Source organism: Quercus robur, chromosome 7, assembly GCF_932294415.1.
Source record: "Quercus robur chromosome 7, dhQueRobu3.1, whole genome shotgun sequence".
Lineage (NCBI taxonomy): Eukaryota > Viridiplantae > Streptophyta > Magnoliopsida > Fagales > Fagaceae > Quercus > Quercus robur.
The window spans coordinates 13,372,990-13,393,195 of record NC_065540.1 but is presented as its reverse complement, the minus strand read 5'-3'; the positions used below and the strand labels follow the sequence as shown (position 1 = coordinate 13,393,195).

The 20,206-nt window shown below is 33.7% G+C and overlaps 1 protein-coding gene across 1 annotated transcript; it reads right to left on the bottom strand.

Annotated features, from left to right (window-relative positions):
• Positions 1-93: 93 nt before the first annotated feature.
• Positions 94-5,534, bottom strand: LOC126691035 (putative receptor-like protein kinase At3g47110). The gene is made up of 4 exons (XM_050386116.1): positions 4,817-5,534; positions 4,250-4,731; positions 245-328; positions 94-138 (listed from the first exon to the last, which is right to left on the bottom strand). Exons 1-4 carry the CDS (start codon positions 5,532-5,534, stop codon positions 94-96), a joined length of 1,329 nt encoding a protein of 442 aa, XP_050242073.1.
• Between the last annotated feature and the right edge of the window lie 14,672 nt (positions 5,535-20,206).

The window sequence follows — 20,206 nt, the reverse complement described above, 5'->3', positions numbered from 1 at the left end:
TTTTTTTCATTTCGAAGGGTTGGGGAGGGGGGCATTCATGTTGAGATTTTAGGCAATATTGTAGCGACTGTAGAAAATTTCCCAATACAGCATTTACACCTGTAAACTTTCATCCGAACCATTGTCTCTTGCCACAAACTGTGATACAAAAGCCAGATCATCACCTTCCATAGTATCTCATATGCCTTTTGGGATATGATTTTGCAAATTCTCTTTTGTAACGCACAATAAATGACCAAAGTACATCAACCATGTGCCTCTTTGGTCCACAAGTGTCATTGATAGATCCAGAGCTATTACCACTATGGATGCAAAGGTAGCAGTCTATCTGGATAAAAAACAAATATGCGAGCAGTCAGAGATTGATACAGTTGCACATAGTCAGAACATATTACTTCTACTTTTCTGCAATGTATTGTTTAATGAGTTGCTTTGCTAGGAAATTCCATAGTTGCCTGAACAGTTTGTGTAACCAAAGAAAATAACCAAAAAAAATAGGACATTGTTGAATGATTTGCTTTGCTAGGAAATTCCATTGTAAATAAAGTTGGAATGTTTCTTCAAGTATGTCCAGCACTCAATTATAAATAAAATGAAAAGGCTATGCTAAAATATTTTGTATATTTTCTTTTGGTCGTGTAGGTTGTTCATATTTTATACTAGTTGATTACGGGTTATAAAATTGAGGTTGTATTATCTTTTGGTGTGCTAAACTATTTTTTATATTATCTTTTGGTTTCTACCAAATTATAATGGATTATCTTTGGGGAATTTTATAAATAAAAAATTTTCCAATTACTTTAGACCACATGGTATTCAAATTTTGAAATAACCGTCAGATGAGATTGTATAATAATTTAGTAAAAATTCCAAATTCTTTAGAATCACATGATGTTCAGATTTTGAAATAACCATCAGATGAGATTGTAATATGTTTAGAGATTAGATATTTTCTATTGAAAAGCATGAATGGTGCAAAAATATCATATAAAAGGTCTTGGTGTTGAATGATGTGGACATCTGTCATCGTTCTGATTACTATTTTAATCACCAGTTGCTCACAAGTTACCTGTTAATTTACATGTTTTTAAGCTGGATGGTTTCTTCAAGTATTTGTAACTTTTAATTATAAATCAAATGAAAAGGCTATGCTAAAATATTTTTTAACTTTTATTTGGTTGTGTAAGTTGTACATTTTTCCTAGCAATTGATTACGAAATATCTATTAAGTTGTAAGTTGAACAGCTATAGATTGAAAAGGCTATGCTAAAATATTTTTTATTTTTATTTTTTAGTTGTGTAGGTGGTTCATATTTTGTACCAATTGATTACGGATTATCTATTAAATTGCAAGTTCAACAGCTGGATTGTTTCGTAAAGTATTTCCAACTCTCAATTAATGAAAAGGCTATTATAAAATTGAGATTATATTATCTTTTCATGTGCTAAAATAATTTTTATATTATCTTTTGGTTTCTATGAAATCATAATGGAATACCTATTAAATTACAAGTTCACACAAGTTGGATTATTTCTTCAGGTCTCTCTAAAATGAAATATGTAGCTAAAATAGTCCTCATATTTTAGCTAAAATAGTCCTCATATTTTAGAATCACATGATGTTCAGATTTTGAAATAACCATCAGATGAGATTGTAATATGTTTAGAGATTAGATGTTTTCTATTGAAAAGCATGAATGGTGCAAAAATATCACATAAAAGGTCTTGGTGTTGAATGATGTGGACATTTGTCATCGTTCTGATTACTATTTTAATCACCAGTTGCTCACAAGTTACCTGTTAATTTACATGTTTTTAAGCTAGATGGTTTCTTCAAGTATTTGTAACTTTTAATTATAAATCAAATGAAAAGGCTATGCTAAAATATTTTTTAACTTTTTATTTGGTTGTGTAAGTTGTACATTTTTCCTAGCAATTGATTACGAAATTTCTATTAATTTGTAAGTTGAATAGCTATAGATTGAAAAGGCTATGCTAAAATATTTTTTATTTTTATTTTTCAATTGTGTAGGTGGTTCATATTTTGTACCAGTTGATTACGGATTATCTATGAAATCGCAAGCTCAACAGCTGGATTGTTTCGTAAAGTATGTCCAACTCTCAATTAATGAAAAGGCTATTATAAAATTGAGATTATATTATCTTTTCGTGTGCTAAAATAATTTTTATATTATCTTTTGGTTTCTACCAAATCATAATGGAATACCTATTAAATTACAAGTTCACACAAGCTGGAATATTTCTTCAGGTCTCTCTAAAATGAAATTCGTAGCTAAAATAGTCCTCATATTATTGGTAGGGTGTTCATGTTATCCACCAGTTATTTCAAATGATCTTTTACAATAATGACGGTTAGTAAATGATGGTTGGTAGCTATTATGGAGTCACGTCAGCAGCTATGGTGTCTATCTTTCAATATGAAATTTTACTTAATTACATTCCCACAATACAAAAGAATATAAAACCCAGACAAGTTGGGAAAATGGGGAAATTTTATAAATAAAATATGTTCCAAATACTATAGAACTACGTGATATTCAAATTTTGAGATAACTGTCAGATAAGATTGTAAAATAGTTCAGTAAAAATTCCTAATATTTTAGAACTACATGATGTTTGGATTTTGAGATAACCATCAGATGAGATTGTAATATGTTCAGAGATTAGATATTTTCTATCGAAAAACATGACTAGGGCAAAAATATCTCATAATTTTTATTTATATTTTGCAGACACATTGCTTAATATTTTATTTATATTTACATTTTGAATGCAATTGCATAAAGGATGGAATATCCAAATAGTCTTACAAAAATGCCCTTCATGTTACATGTATGGACTTACTTACCAACCAGGAACACACTATAAATAGATGACAGCAAAATGAATGCACCCCAAAATCATGACATGAATGATGTTACATATATATATATATATATATATAGATATATTTTCTTCCTCATTACAATGTATATATCTATATATATATATATATATACATACATTTTCTTTCTCATAACAATGTTGGTCCGTATATCACAACTTCAAATTTCCTCTTTTCATTAACTTTTTACTTTGAAGTACTGCGCAATTCTATAAACATTGTTCTATTTCTAAAAGAAAAAATATTTTTAACTTCAATAAAATATTGCAATTGTGATAATAATAATGTTCAAGTATAATTCTTAATATATGATTATTGTCATGTTTTGTCACCAATTCATTTTTTCTAGCGCATTAGTTTCTTAATATGTCTTTTCATTTTTTTTTAAAAACAGCTGCAAGCGATTCAATCGCCTAACCAAAAGGAAAAAAGTTCTTCACCACATCAATCTAACTGGACTACTCCAAAATCCATTATTCCTTCGAAACGATGAAGAAAAACTCATTCATCAATGCTTTAGGGCTGGAAACAAACAAGCACTATTTTGGGTCGGAGCTCACAAATATTTTGTACAAGATCAAACTAAAGTGGGAAAACAAATCCTTCTTCAAGCAAACATAGAAGGAGACAAAAATGCAAAGTATGGATTGGCAATTGCGTTGTTATGCGAATCAAATGATGAAGGAATACAATTACTATTATCAATCCTAAACCAACCAGATGGAAAACAATTGCTACAAAACTATCGACAAATCCTTCGACATACAGTTTTTGGAACAAAATCATTTCGCATCCCAAAAAACCAAGCATGCAAGAAAAATGGAGTGGGTCATTGGGATCGTGAATGCCCTTACCCATATGGAAATGAAGAATTAGATGTAACATGCAAAATGTGCTCAATTGACTTGGAAATGTACAAATTAGCCAACCGAGTTTGGTAGAAATTATGTTTCCAAAAACCATAATACAATAAAATTTCCTCATCCTATTTATAATACTAATCTCTATCTTCAAAGGAATAGATCTTTTTTTATTATTAAAATTTAATTAAAAACACTTGAAACAACTTAATTACACTCCTCTAAAGTTTTCACCTACCATGACGCTAACTTTGAATTTATAAAATTCTTCCTATCTAATTTTAAGTTAATTAAAATTTCCTAACTTGGGAAGACGGATGATCAACTCTTGATTGACTACAAGGCCAACTATAGTTCTATCCTTTCCACATCTAATTCCAAGACAATACCTTCTATCATGAATCCTACAGTATATTGTTTATACATATATAACACGATCATTAAAAAAATAACCACGCGCAACGCGCGGGTCCGCGACTAGTACATTTAACTTCTGAAGATTTCCAGTAACATCAGGGAGAGTTCCTCCCAAATAGTTATATTCCAGTCCTAGTTGTTGTAAGTTAACAAGGTTCCCGATCCCAATAGGGATGCCACCATGGATCATATTTGTGCCCAATGTAAGTTTTCGTAGCTGGGTGGAAAGGTTGGCTATAGAGTTGGGCAATACTCCACCAAAATAATTATCGTGAAGACCCAAGCCCTTCAAAAAAGTACAATTGGCCAAGTAACTAAGAAAATTTAAGTCACCATCTATCCCCTTTCCAAGGCTATTGCCATCAAAACTAAGTACTTCCAAGCTTTGCAAGCTTGCTAGATTTTGAGGCACTGTGCCAGTCAAACCATTTTGACCCAAGTCAAGTGACCGAAGATGAGAAGAATTTGAGAAAGACAAGGGAATAGGTCCCGTGAAAAGGTTAGAACCACCCCAAAAGTTTTTAAGGTTGGGAAGAGTAAGACCAACATCTGGTGGAAGGGTTCCATGTAGCCGGTTTTGGGCAACAGCAAAATGGTAAATGGAAGATATATTAGATCAAAGAAGGGATGGTACCAGCTATATTATTCTCAGAAACCTGAAAAAAGCCCAAGCCTGATAGACGGCCAAGTTCACTAGGTGTGTTTCCTTGAAAATTGTTTGGACCAAGACTAAGAACATTCAAAGAAGAAAAGTTACCTATCCAAGCTGGGATAGTTCCTACTAGGTTATATTGACCGAGACTTAGAAACACCAACTTTGACAATGAACTGAGGTGGTCTGGAATTCGGCCAATGAATTCGTTTTCAGCAACATCAAGAGCTTCAAGTTGTGTACAATAACTTAGATTTGTTGGAATTTTTCCACCAAAGGAATTCCAAGTCAAATTGAGATATTGTAGGCGCAGTAGACATCCCACTTCTTGAGGAATTTCACCATAGAAGCTGTTGTTTTGTAGGTTGATTCCAGTAAGGTAGGTAAGATTTCTTATTGAAGGTGTTATGAAGCCAACCAATTTCTTAGCTTTCAGGTCCAAAACAGTGACTCTTTTACAGGAGGGGCTACATGTAACACCTAACCAGTTGCAGAAATGTATAGTGTCATTCCATGAGCTCATGATTTGAAGTGGGTCTTGAGTAATCCGATTCTTGAAGTCAACTAAAGCTAGGCGATCAGTCTCATTTGCAAAAGCTAGAACTGTGGAAGATTTCGAATTTGAGCTTATACACATTAGAAGTATCCCATGATAGAAAGTTTGCAATAACCATTTGGAACTCAAACAAGAGTGCGACATCCTGTTGCAAATGAATTTTTTTTTTTTAGTAAAGGATCAAATTTGTTACGAGAATTTGCTTTGTTTGGAAAAAAAATTCAGATAGAAATAATAAAAATAAATGTGTGTAGGACCTTAGCTTTTTCGTAGAAGTGATTTTTTTTAAATTTTTTTTTTTTTTTTTTTTTTTATAAATTTTATTGGCAACAGAAATAAATGTAAGTTGGACATGTTGCAAAAGAGCATGGAGCAATGAGACTCAACAAATTTCACGAAATTTTTCACAACCTAACAAGTTTTTACTACTATTGATATCACATTTTCACGAACCATAAATAATTTGCCACATCAGCTAGGTGTAAAAAATTTTGTCAAATTTTTGTGTGTTTCTAGACTGTCTCTATAATTAATAGCTTGGCTATCTTCTTTATCTGACTTTTTGTCTGAATTTTAGTATTTTGATTGTTATGGTAAGGTAAATGCAATTAGAAGTAAAAGTATATTTGGTATAATGTAATAAATCTTATAATATAATGTTTATCCATGTGGTATAGCTATTTGATCATTTGGTTAAAGTTTTTACTATATAGAATAGTCATTCAATAGGAATAGCTAATTCTTAAATCTGATGTGTATTGACATATTCAAAGATCAAAGGTATATTTGGATGATTTTGGCACGGTTTATCATTCTCTAATGTGTTGATTTGAGAGGGTTATTCACTCAAATTGATGCATGATTGGATTGGGTTCAACGAGGACAGAACTAGAAGGACAACAAGCCTAGTAATGGCAGCGCCTATTTCTGGCATAATGTCGGGGAGAGAAGGAAAATTATTCAGAGCCTAAGATTTTGATATCATGTGATGAGAAATTGTTTTCCGGAAAAAATACATTTTTGGTCTCTACATTTTGGGCCGATTCTCATTTTGGTTCATATTTTAATTATGCTACTATTCTAGTCCCTAAAAACAGAAAATCAATTCTATTTTAGTCCCTACCGTCAAGTTACTAATAGAAAAGTTCTATGTGACAGACAGAGTGCTCTGTTGGCAAGCTTTGCCATTAAAAAATAAATAATTGATCCTATGTGTTATTAGCCACACATCCACGTCATATCCATGTCAGCAAAAAATATAATGCCATGTTAGCATTTTACTTATTTTTTAATTAAATTTTTTTAACAGCCAAAAAACAATAATTAGTTTAAAAAAAAAAAGACGCTCAAATTAGTTTAAATTTCTTTTTCTTTAACCTCACCAGATTAAAACAAAACTCTATACTCTCTCTAATCTCAAACTCTCTCTCTCTCTTCACCGTAGCGATGTCAAATGGGTGGGTTTGGGTGGGTTTAGGGTGGGCATAATTGGGTTGGGTATATAAAACTCATTTACCCATTAAAACCCATTTAACTAATTTCTTCTAACTCGAACCCAACCCAACCCAATTATTATGGGTAAACCCCAACCCACCCAATTACCCAATTATTAAAATTACCAAAATGCCCCTAAAGTGAAAAACTCAAACCTCATGGCTCCACCCGGCCTTATCCTTCTCTGGTTCAAAAAGTGAAGTTGGAAAATTTCATCAAATCTCAACAAAGTGAAAGAAATAGATGTTTTGGGTGACTGTGAATCTGCTGTGGATATAACCGAGGAAAAACAAAACTCTAATTTTCTCAGTAACCAAACACTCCCCAAGAAATAAAAGTGGAAGTGAAAGTAGAACCCATGGAAACGTCTTCTTCAATGGCTCTGACTCCCAACTCTCCTCCAACCTCGCCGTCCTCCGCCTCCACTTCATCACCACCAGCCATGCCTAGGAGTTGGAAGAACCCATGGACCCCACTCTTGGTCACGCTTGCATAGCCGAGCCATGGCGGCTCTTGTCAATCACTGATTCCGCCATTGTTGAGAGAGTGAAGCAAGAATTTGGTGTTTCTAGGTTGGTTTGCTTAGGTGGGTTTAGGAATTTGTATACATGATTGGAGGTTGAGAAAATGAAAGAAAATTTAAAAATTTAAAAACCTAGTGAAATGATTAGAGAGGCTGAAAGAGGGGTAGGGCTAAGTTTTTATTTTTATTTTGGATGAGAAGGGCTGGGTTTAATTTGGGTTAATTGTTTTTGGGTTAAATAGGCCTCAATGGGTTTTTAGTTAAAACCCAATAATTAGTAGGTCTAATTGGGTTGATGCCCATTTAACCCAAATAATAATTGGGTGGGTTTGGGTTCAATTAGAGTGGGTGGGTTTGGGCGGACAAATGGGTTTGGGCTTATTTTGCCACCCCTACTTCACCGTAGCTCCATGGCCGGAGCTCACAAGCTTGGCCTTCTTCTCCACCATGCGCCGCCGCTATCGTGGTAGTGTGTGATCCAATAGTCGGCCTCTCCGTCGTTGACGTGCAAGAGGCAGAGATATAAGGTGATGAACGATTCTTGATGTGCTTTGAGGAGCCGGTGGAGACAACCTTTGGTGAAGCAAAATGGGCTGAGGAGAAAGAAGTTGACATTTTTGGACATTTGAGGTTTGGGGTGGAGATTTGGGTTTGGCGTTTGCTGGACATTTCACGTTTTGAAGTTTCTTTTTGTTTTTTAAGTTGTTAACTTGTTGTGGTATTAGAAGTTTCTTTGATTATGGTTTGGTTTCGGAGTGGATGAGTTGGGTGCTTTGCTGGGTTTCTAGACTTTGGATGGCTTGGTTTGGGAGTGGTTTTGTTGATGTGGTAGTGGATGATTTGATTTGGTGGTGCTTTGATGGTGGCTGGGTTTCTATTCTTTTGCTTGGGTTTGATGTTCATGTTCTTTGATTTGGTGGTGGTGATTTGGGGTTTTTGTTTTTGTTTTTGTTTTTGTTTTGTTTTTTTTTTTTTTTTTTTTTTTTTTTTTTTTTCTTTTTTCTTTTCTTTTCTTTTCTTTGTGTTTATTTGCCAAGAAAATTTATTGGTTTGAAAAATTTATTGGTTTGAAGGCTAAGGTTTACTTTTCTAAAGATATGGGTTTGGGGTTTGGTTGAGATCTGGGTTTGGGATTTGTTTTTTGTTGGAGATTGATTATGGGGGAAGAACACTAGGCAAGAACGCAAAGAACATGAACATGTTTTTCTAAAAAAATAATTAAAGGAATTAAAAAAAAAAGACAAGAAAGACATTTAATTAATTTATTTTGTTTTGATGTGTTTGGTTATAAAGAAAGTACAAGAAAGACAAAGAAAATGATAAGAAAATAAGGTTTGATTTGCTAAGAATATGAATCATATATGGGGAAGAACATAAAGAACATGAACATGTTCTTTCGAAAAAAAAGAAGATTGGAATTAAAAAAATCACTTTAATTAAAAGAAAGTAATTTTTTGTTTGTTTGTTTTTTATTTTTTTAATTAAATTAAAACTAAAATTGAGGAATTAAATTTTTTTAATTTAAATGTTGACGAGGCATTTAAAAAATGCCAAATAACTTTTTTTAATAATATTTTAATGCTCACGTCAGAGTCATGTTAGTAAGCAGGACCCTTCGTTTGCTACGTAGGACTTTTCTGTTAATGGATTGACGGCGGGGGCCAAAATAGAATTGATTTTTGGTTTTTAGGGACTAAAATAGTAGCAAAATCAAAATAGGGATCAAAATGGGAATCGGCCCAAAATGTAGGGACCAAAAATGTATTTTCTCCTAGAAATAAATGTTTGTAGGACCTAGCTTACGGTAGATGTGGTAATAATAATTTATTTATTTATTTATTTTTTTTAACAACGAAGTGGTAATAATTCAGTTAGAATTCAAAGGTCGGAGTCGCCGCAAACAGCTAGCAGCAAAGTCGTCTCCCTAAGTCCAAGTCCTGACTCCGTCCTTGAGTAGCTTTCATCAAGAAAGCTAAGCTGTTATTTCACACGTTAATTACAGATCCATATTGCTTTAAGGCAATAAGGGCGATTACTCTGTTTGTCTTATAACAAATGTTATTGGTAATGAAAAGAAGAAGGCGTTATCAATATAGGTTTTGTTTTCTACCTAACTCCCTGTAGCATCTGCGACTTCGCTAAGAAAATCTAGACTTTTTTGTTTGGTGGTTAGTTCCAGTAGATAATTATCTTTATAATTCAAGTAAATTAATCATAATTAAAGTTAAATCAATCAACATAGAGTTTTACCACAACCTTAAACCTTATTTTATCACTAAAAACACCCAAAAAATCATAATGAAAACCGATTAAACACAAAAATTGGTCGTCACTTAGTGAATCCTGAAGAGGGGCATGGTTAGGATGTCCCTGCCGGCCTGCGCTTCATGCTTTGTCTATATGTTGTTTGGCTTCTAAGAAAATCCTTATTCAGAAAATAAAATAAAATAACTCGGACGGCAATGTTATAACTAACCTAATTTTACTTTCAATCCCTTTCATGACATAACAAAAATTTGATTGCATGTTGTTGTTTAGGCAGATTACAAACCAACTCGTTTACCTGGTTTATGCTTTCACACAAAGCAAATGCTCTAAACAGATTTGAACCTTCAATAAAAAATTTGCGTTTCCATCAGGATGAAGCACTGTTGTTTGAGTTCCAATTGGTTTTTGTTAATATTCTATCATGGAATTCTTCTCATGTGTATAAGCTCATGTTCAAAATCTGCCACACTTCTGCAGATGAGACTGACTTCAAGAATTGGATAAGACCCACTTCAAATCATGAGCTCATGGAATGACTCCATACATTTCTGCAACTGGTTTGTTGAGTTACATGTAGCCCTTCCAATAAAACAGTCCTGGTTTTGGATTTGGAAGCTAAGAGATTGACTGGCCCAATATTCCACCCTCTATAGGAAATCTTACTTACCTTATTGGAATCAACCTTTGAAACAACAGCTTCTTTAATAAAATTCCTCAAGAAGTGAGACGTCTACAGCACCTGCAGCATCTCAATTTGAGTTGGAATTTCTTTGGTGGGAATGTTCCAACTAATCTAAGTTATTGCACAGTACTTAGAGTTTGATGTGGCTGTCAACAATCTTATTGGGCAAATTCCAGACCACCTTAGCTCATTGTCAAAGTTGGAGTATCTAAATCTTGGTGTTAAAAACCTAACAGGAAGTATCCTAGCTTGGATAGGAAACTTTTCTTCTTTGTATGTTCTTAATCTTTGCCTGGACAATTTACAAGGAAGCTTGCCTACTAAACTTGGTAGTCTATCATGCTTGGGAATTTTTCAACTTTATGGGAATAATCTATCTGGTACCATCCCTCCTCTGATTTATAATATCTTTTCCATATACAATTTCTTTGTTACTCAAAACCAGCTACGTGGAAGCCTTCCACTAGATGTTGGTCTTACACTTTCTAACCTTCAAACATTTGCTGGCAATGTTAACAATTTCACAGGAACAATTCCTGTGTCATTGTCAAATGCTTCTTAGCTTCAGGTACTTGACTTTGCCCAAAATGGTCTAACTGGGACAGTGCCTCAAAATCTAAATTTTGATAATAATAGACTTAGAAATGGGAAAGATGGTGTCCTGAATTTTCTCAGTTTCTTGGTTAATTGTACTCTTTTGGAGGTATTGGGTCTTCGTGACAATTATTTTGGAGCGGAACTCCATAGCCAATATTTCAATCCAGCTAAGAAGGTTAACCATAGGTGCTAATATGATTTATGGAGGTATTACTATTGGGATCGGGAACCTTGTTAACTTAAACCTTCTGGGATTAGAAGGTAATTATTTGGAAGGCCCTCTTCATGATGCTCCTGGGAAGCTTTAGAACATAAGAGGGACTACATTTGAACGTTAACAAATTTTCTGGGCTAATCCTTCCTCCTTGGGTAACTTGACAACTTTAACAAGGCTCTTTTAGGAGGAGAACAATTCTGAGGGAAGTATACCCCCAAGCCTAGGAAACTGCTAGAATTTGCTTGTACTATACCTTTCTAGTAACAATCTCAATAGCACCATACCTAAATAGGTTATTGGCCTTTCTTCCTTTTCAATTTTTTTGGTCATGTCTCATAAATTTTTAATAGGTGCACTATCATTTGAAGTTGTTAACTTAAAAAATATTTTGGGATCTCTTAGAAAATATATTATCAGGAACTCCCACCACACTTGGTATTTGTCTTAGGTTGGAGTATTTGTATTTGAAGGGTAATTCATTCAAAGGAGTAATACCTCAATCATTGGAGATGTTGAGAGGTTTAGAAGAAATAGATCTTTTACAGAATAATTTATTTGGGCATATTCCTAAATTTCTCAGTAAATTGTTGTCACTTAAGCATATCAATATTTCTTATAATGATTTTGAGGGCAAATTCCCAAGTGAAGGGATTTTTTACAAATTCAAGTGCGGTCTCATTTTTGTAGCTTAAAAAAATTAAATAATTAAAAATGCCATGACATGGCATAATAAAATTGGTGTGACATCATTTTATTAGATAAACTAAACATGTGTGACAAGTTTATGTGACACTTAGGGTCTGTTTGGATACCGCTTATTGCTAACAACTGAAAACACTATAGTGAAATAATTTTTAAATATATGAATAGTGTCATGGGACCCAGTTTTAAAGTTAGATTTGCTGAAATCCGTACTTGTGGGTCCGGTGAATAATGCCCAAGACCCACAGGAAAAAACACAGCTGCACTAACTTTCAGTTTTTAGCAACATCCAAACTCACACTTAATGAAAAATATGAAGAGAGGGCTGCCAATGCAAATGAAATAGAACTTTAGGAGAGTAAAATTCAAATTCTGAAACTTTAGGATATAATATCCAAACACTTCTAAATTTTAAGGGTAAAATTCAAATTTTAAAACTTCACACTATAAAATCCAAATTCGCTTAAACTTCAGGGGATAAAATCCAACTCCTGAAATTATAAGATGTGAAATCTAAACACTTCCAAATTTTTAGAAGTATAATTTGCAACCTAGCAAATAAAAAACAAAAACAAAAGGTAATAAAAGTGGAAAGAGAAAGAAAAGAAAAAGAATATCAACCGCTGCTGATATTCAACTTTGCATCTTGTTGTTATTTAACTTTGATGGAAAGAATATAATATAGTTGCTATCAAGTTTGTTCATGTTGTTAGAGAATACAAATCTTCTGTACCAGATTTTGTGTTCCACTTTATTTTCCATTAATCACAAATTATCATGTGTTTATTTTTTTTCATTTTAAATTTTGCTTATTTTATAAGGAAAGTTAAATAAATACGTGACAAGTTGTGATTGATAAAATATAAAGTAGAAAAAAAAAAAAAAAAAAAAAAAGTACATAGGATTTGTAATCGTTGTTTGATAATAATTATTGTTATTTCATTCTTCCCTGGTTCTTATTAGTCCGACTTCAGCGGGGATAAAAAAACTCATTTGGATTTGTCTATTTTTTTATCATGTGGGTTTGATAGATTGGTTTTAACGTGGGCTGGGCTATTTATTATTGGGTTACAATAAACCGGATTGGATCGAATTAGGATTAGCCCGCGGGTCTTATCTTCAAAGAATGTCACCCTCACCGATTTATCTTCAAAGAATCCGTTTTGACTGGTAAGTTCAAAATTAGGAAAATTTAGCTACTAATATTGGAAACTTCACATTTTAGTCTAATCTCTAATATATATTATTCCCTTGCTTTTTCACGGCAAATAAACAGTGGATTACGAATTCAATTAATTATTTAATAGCTTTCAAAAAAAAAAAAAAATTAATTATTTAATAATTAGCTCGTCCAAACTTCGTTTAAATCCTAATCTGATTTTGGGAGCTTTTGCTGTGTCAAAAAATCACATGCTGATTTCTGTTGGTCAGGAAATTTCCACGTTTATAAATTCACTACCTACCTACCTATAAGTTATGCGGTTGTTGTGGTTGTCTTTTTTTAAATAATAATAATAATAATAAATTGATTTTTTTTTTTTTTTTTTTTTTTTTTTTTTTTTTTTTATAATGAGGAAATTGATTTGGATCAGAGCAATTCTATTGCTGTGTACGCTAATCTTGTTATGGCTTCAATAAATTTCTTTTTTCCTTTTTTTTTTTTTGAATAAATTCTTGAATTGCTTTTTTAAAATAAAAATAAAATTAGGTGTAGTGTACTTATACTTATTTTTTATACTTATTTAAGTTAGACTTTTATGAATTTTGCAATGTAGTATCTATCTATTTTTCCTTCTTTTTTTTTTTTTTTTTTTTTTTTTTTTTTTTTTTTTATGGGATAGCTATTTTTTCTTTGATAATGTATGAATATTCAATTCCACATTTATCATGATGACAAGCCACCGTCGGTGGTGGCTTCTTCCTTTCTTTAGTATTATTATTATTTATTTATTTTTACCTCTCTATTTTCATCATTTTTATTCTTCCAACCAAAAACCCTTTTGTCTTCTTTCCTTTTTTTTTCTTTTTTTTTTCTTTTTTTTTCTAATCTTTCTTTTTGTTCTTTTCCTTTTCTCTTTGAACAAATTGTCCCCTTCCCCATCTTCATTTCTTTGGTTCTCTTGTTTCATTTATTTATAATTTGCTCTGAGTGTCATTTGTGAAAACTATGACACTAAGCCAAAAAAAAAAAAAAAAAAAAAGGTGTGATTTTCCAAAAATTTTCTTCAAATTGGGATGAACGAAAAGTTTGGACATTATAAAAAGTCACTTAACCATACTTTTACCCAATCTTAAAATGGTCTAAACTTTCCACAAGTATGGCTAAGTGACTAATTGGTACAGAAAAGGGAAATTGGGAATTTGATTTTCTTCTTCTTATTATTACTTTAATACTTGGTGTTGGGGACATCTCATCTTCCATGATAATGGATGATTTGTATTTTCTTGGGTGAATATGATATAGATGATTTAGACTGATACAAAATTATAGAACTGCATGGACCATCTAGCCTATAAAGAAAGATAATACTTCACCACATTGACTTTAGTTTAGTAACATGAGGGGGCTAAACGAGTGTGTGACCAATAGGTTATTTTTATTTTTATTTTTAATAAGCATGTTCTATGACCATTAAATTAGCTGTTTGAAACTGGTGAATAAGTTTAGTTCAATTTGTCATCTCTTATATATATATATATATTTTAAATTATTTCAAGGTTTGAATTAATTAATTCTCCTCTCCCATTTATTATTATATCAATGCCTTCCATTTCACTTTCTTGATGCAAGTGATAGAGACTCTATTTAATGTTTTTTTTTTTTCCTCCTTTTCCTTTCCCATTAAGGAAGTACTTAAATCTTTTTCTTTTTTTATGTGTTTTGATAAATCAATTGTTATAAAGTGGCAAATCTTTTGAAGTATTTATTAGTTGTGCTTGCTAATAATTGGGGTCATGCTATGGTACACGCTTTCTTTTTCTTATGTACCAATACTTACCTAATAGGCTAATACAACAATTAATTATCAAGATAAATCACCTTGTTTTGAGTAGAAGATAAATGACTTAAATGACTGGATTACACTTTCTTTTTTCCCCTGAAAATAAGACATGTTATAGACACAAGAATCTTTCCTCAACACATGCCAAAAAAAAAGGAGGAAAAGGACCTTGGGAATACAACCAAAAAAACATCAAAATTTAAGGTCTACTTGCTGTGAGCACTCTTATATATTTATGAATAGAAGCAAATAAAAATCCACCATGTCATCCTCATATGTCATGTATTAAGTGTTTTATTTATCTATAATATGTCATGTATATATTTTTTTATTATAAATTTTGGTTATTTTATAAGAAAGAGACAAGTAGTAAATTGCAATTCATGATAAAGTATAAAGTGAAATACTCAGAGTAAAACGGGTTCAAGCTAAAGCCATTGAATAATTGTATCTGATACAATGTTCTTAGACACACTAAAATAATCTAATGAAAATCAATTAGTGTCAAGTTCTCCCTAAGTGGTTGGTAACTTGGAAATGGAAGAAGAGTGGGAATTTGCTTATTATCTATTGTTATTCTCTAATAGTTGGTGGTAGAGACGTATCATCCTCCGTGATATTGGTCATTAAATTAATGAGAAAATAGACAAAACCCAAGTCACTATGTGACTTGTTTTACCCAATATAGAAATATATATGTGAATGAAACTTTGCCACCTGACTTTACAGGGTTACATCAGGCAGCCATGGCCCATGAGGACTAATCAGAGTGCCGCCCTGCAATGGGATATCCGGAAAGTAGGACTTGAAGCGTAATTTTTTAAACCACTAGACAATGACACAGATAAATATAGTTTGAATTGTTTCTCATATGGTTTAAAAATAAAAATATATATTCACTCAAAAAAGAAAAGCTTGTGTTTTCAGAAGAAATGGTAATAGGACGTACTCCAATAATATTTTCTTACAAGTGGGCAAATTGTGACAAGATATATAAGATGCCATTAACGCAATCGATAATAAATGAAGATCCTATAAATAATAATAATAATAATAAATGAAGATATATAATATATATATATATATATATATGTATATGTATATCTATATATATTTATTTATTTATTTTAAGGATTAAAGTTTCATGAAAAATAGACTATTATTAATTAAGTTCATATAATAATAATTTGATTACAATAAAATTAGAAATCAACAATTTTACGTGGTCAAATTGAGATGGAGTCTTCTGTTACTGTTTTATTATCTTGCTTAAATTGCGTTTAGATAATTTATTGGCCAAAACACTATTTTGGTCCCAACATTTTAGGGTTATAGTTAATTTGGTTCCTACATTTTGATAGCAGTCAATTTAGTTCCTGTTATTTTTAACTTACAATCAATTTAATCCGTACCGTTAACTTATTAATGAAAAATGCCTATGTGGTTAATGGATTTACAGTTGGCACACTTATTGCTTATATGGCTACTAAAATAATAATAAAAAGTTTATTTAACATTAAAAAAATGCCACATCATATCTAAATGGAAAAGACAAAAAACAATTTTATTTTGCAATTTTTTTAAAAGAATATTGTAGGGTCATGGGCCCAAAATCATACAATGGGGCGTGAGGCTTTGGCCGAGAGCGCGGTAGTCCAAGTCCGAGGAGGAATATATCCTCGGACATATACAATGGGGCGTGAGGCTTTGGCCGAGAACGTGGTAGTCCAAGTCCGAGGAGGAATATATCCTCGGACCAGCTAAAGCACGATCAGATATAAGTCCTAAATAGTCAGAGTGACCTTCTAGGAAGTTCTAAAGGATAGGAACTCAGGAATATTTAAGGGAAAGTTGCTAACACCGCATTTATGTGGACAAGACCCTTGAACATTGCTATCTCGGTTACCACAACTCACAGAACGCCAGAGAGGATGTCTGATGGGACAGGCACTCAAGTATAGGCTTGGATGATCAACAAGTGGAAGGCCAAGATCGTTTAAAGGGGACTATATAATAGGAGAGACTCACCATGGAGAAGGGCCCCGGGGATTAAGAGAGAAAGCACTGTAGCAATCTCAAGAACTCCTGTAACCATTATCATCCAATATATACTAGAACAGAGCTCCTCGGATTGTGCCGAGGACAAACTTTCTTGTACAAACTTGGTTCATTTCCGTTTGTTTGCCTTGGAGACTCATTATAACTGCTATCCCATTCACTAAAGCCTAGTTCTTCTACCCACTCTCTACAAATTTATTGTACTGGGTTCACTGGGCCAGTATCCCATACATTTTGGGCCTGGGCTGAAAATCGTGTCCCTACAATTGGCGCTGTCTGTGGGAAGAGCTTGTGTGATAGTAAGTGCAACGGTCAATTATGGTGGGTTCGGGTCCTCACCAGGTAGAGTCCATGGCGTCCCAACGCGAAAATCCTTTCGCCAACCTTGAGCGTAGGAGGAATCGAGAGGGCAGCGTGCATACTACGCATACAAGCAAAAGCCACTCTCGAGTTGGAAGTCACATCTCTCAGGAGCGACGTAAAGTTTGGGACCCGTGGCGGTGAGATGGTTCGATGGCCTAAGAGCAAATTCCATAGACTCCTTCAAGGGGCTCCCCTCGGGGCTGAGCCTTATAAGGCACCCGGGAAAAGTGGTTAAACAGAACCTTAGTCATGCCTGTAGTCCTCGGACCAGATGCTAAGGGGAAATTAACACACAGAGACATCTTTGCACTCGGGGCTGAGCCTTATAAGGCACCTGGGAAAAGTGGTTAAACAGAACCTTAGTCATGCCTGTAGTCCTCGGACCAGATGCTAAGGGGAAATTAACACACAGAGACATCTTTGCACTCGGGGCTGAGCCTTATAAGGCACCCGGGAAAAATGCTTAAACAGAACCTTAGTCATGCATAAGTCCTCGGACCAGATGATGCGGGAAGGTTAACACTCCATGACAACTCTACAAGTGTTTAAACTGAGCCTCAATCATGCTTCGGTCCTCAGACCAGATGATGCGGGAATGTTAACACTCCATGACAACTCTACAAATGTTTAAACTGAACTCAAATCATGCCTCGGTCCTCAGACCAGATGATGTGAGAAGGTTAACATTCCATGACGACTTGTCAAGTGTTTAAACAGAACTTTAGTTATGCCTGGCTCCTCGGACCACATATTTTGGGGAAAGTAACGTTCCATGATATCTGCTTATTTCTCACTAAATGTCAAGACAGACCCAAGATTATAACCGACTCCTCAGATTGGTAGCTCTGAAATGTGCAATTTACAGTACAAATATAGGGCGCGTGAAACGGCACTCCCACGGGTGTAAATCAAAGGATCAAGTAGAGTTAACTCTTAAAAAATTCAAAACCCCACTTTTCTCCTCAGGTGAGAGGAAGAAACCGGAGTTTTGAAGGGCTATTGTGGGGTCATGGGCCCAAAATCATACAATGGGGCGTGAGGCTTTGGCCGAGAGCGCGGTAGTCCAAGTCCGAGGAGGAATATATCCTCGGACATATACAATGGGGCGTGAGGCTTTGGCCGAGAACGTGGTAGTCCAAGTCCGAGGAGGAATATATCCTCGGACCAGCTAAAGTCCTAAATAGTCAGAGTGACCTTCTAGGAAGTTCTAAAGGATAGGAACTCAGGAATATTTAAGGGAAAGTTGCTAACACCGCATTTATGTGGACAAGACCCTTGTACAGTGCTATCTCGGTTACCACAACTCACAGAACGCCAGAAAGGGTGTCTGATGGGACAGGCACTCAAGTATAGGCTTGGATGATCAACAAGTGGAAGGCCAAGATCGTTCAAAGGGGACTATATAATAGGAGAGACTCACCATGGAGAAGGGCCCCGGGGATTAAGAGAGAAAGCACTGTAGCAATCTCAAGAACTCCTGTAACCATTATCACCCAATATATACTAGAATAGAGCTCCTCGAATTGTGCCGAGGACAAACTTTCTTGTACAAACTTGGTTCATTTCCGTTTGATTGCCTTGGAGACTCATTATAACTGCTATCCCATTCACTAAAACCTAGTTCTTCTACCCACTCTCTACAAATTTATTGTACTGGGTTCACTGGGCCAATATCCCATACATTTTGGGCCTGGGCTGAAAATCGTGTCCCTACAAATATTAAAAAAAGAAAAGAAAAAAGAGAGAGAGAGAGAATGAAGATTAATCAATGGATACAAGAAGCAAGTGAATGTGCCCTCTTCAATCCCCTAATTGCTTAACCCTTTTTTTTTTTTTTTTTTTTTTTAAAGTAAGATCGAAAATAAAACTTTTGTTTTCAGAAGAAATGGTAATAGAACTCCAATAATTTTTTCTTACAAGTGGGCAAGTTGTGACAAGATGTCATCAACGCAATAAATAATAAATGAAGATCATGGGTTTCAATTAGCTCAACTGGTAAATTCTCTAATGGTTGAATAAAAGATCTGGGGTTCAATTCTCACCTACACCAAAAACTGATTAGTGTTTTGGTTTGATTATAAAAAGTTATCATTAGGAGCGGATGCCATAAGTTGAAACTCTTTCTCAAAAAAAAATCAATAAATGAAGATATATATATATATATATATATATATATATATATGTGTGTGTATATTTATTTATTTTAAGGATTAAAGTTTCATGACAAATGGACTATTATGAATTAAGTCCATATAATAACAATTTGATTACTAGAAAATTAGAAATCAACAATCTTACGTGGTTGAATTGAGATGGACTCTTCTGTTACCGTCTTATTATTTTGCTTAAATTGCGTTTGGATAATTTATTTATATTTGTTTATTTTGTTAAAATTGTCAATCATCTCACATAATATGACTATGCAAGAAGATTGGATATAATAATAATTTTTTTTTTATTTTTTTTTAGAAACAAACACACACACAAGGGAGAGGGAAAGAGGTTATAACATAAAAGCACACCCAACTCCACTCAAAAGCTATGGTAACATTTAATGGAGGGTGGGGCAAGTTATATTACACACAATAATAATTTGATTACTAGTGTGAGCACCGGAAATGAGACTATTGGGCTTAACCATACTTGGGCTCACAACTTATTTATAAGGTGGGCCTTAGGATTTCTTACTTTGGGTCGTTCTCGGCATAGAGACTCAAAGTAATATCCTTTCTCCTTTCCTGAATAACTGTTTCTTTCTCTTTTTTTTTTCTGAACCCCATTTCTTCCCCAACTTCTCCTATTTATAGCTCTAAGTTAGTGGGGAGATCATGATTACTACCATTGTTACTGCAATTGAAGGTCCAATATTATCTGTTGTAAGTGGATGTTTAGGTGAGAGTGGAATGCTAC

Bases quoted from the DNA above. Each gene is read 5' to 3' on its own strand.
- LOC126691035 (XM_050386116.1), bottom strand. From the start codon at position 5,534: ATGTCGCACTCTTGTTTGAGTTCCAAATGGTTATTGCAAACTTTCTAT. The intron at 4,732-4,816 runs GTACCATCCCTT...CCCTTCCACCAG, and splicing joins TTCTGAGAATAATATAGCTG to ATGTTGGTCTTACTCTTCCC. The intron at 139-244 runs GTACTTTGGTCA...TTTGTATCACAG, and splicing joins CAAAGAGGCACATGGTTGAT to TTTGTGGCAAGAGACAATGG.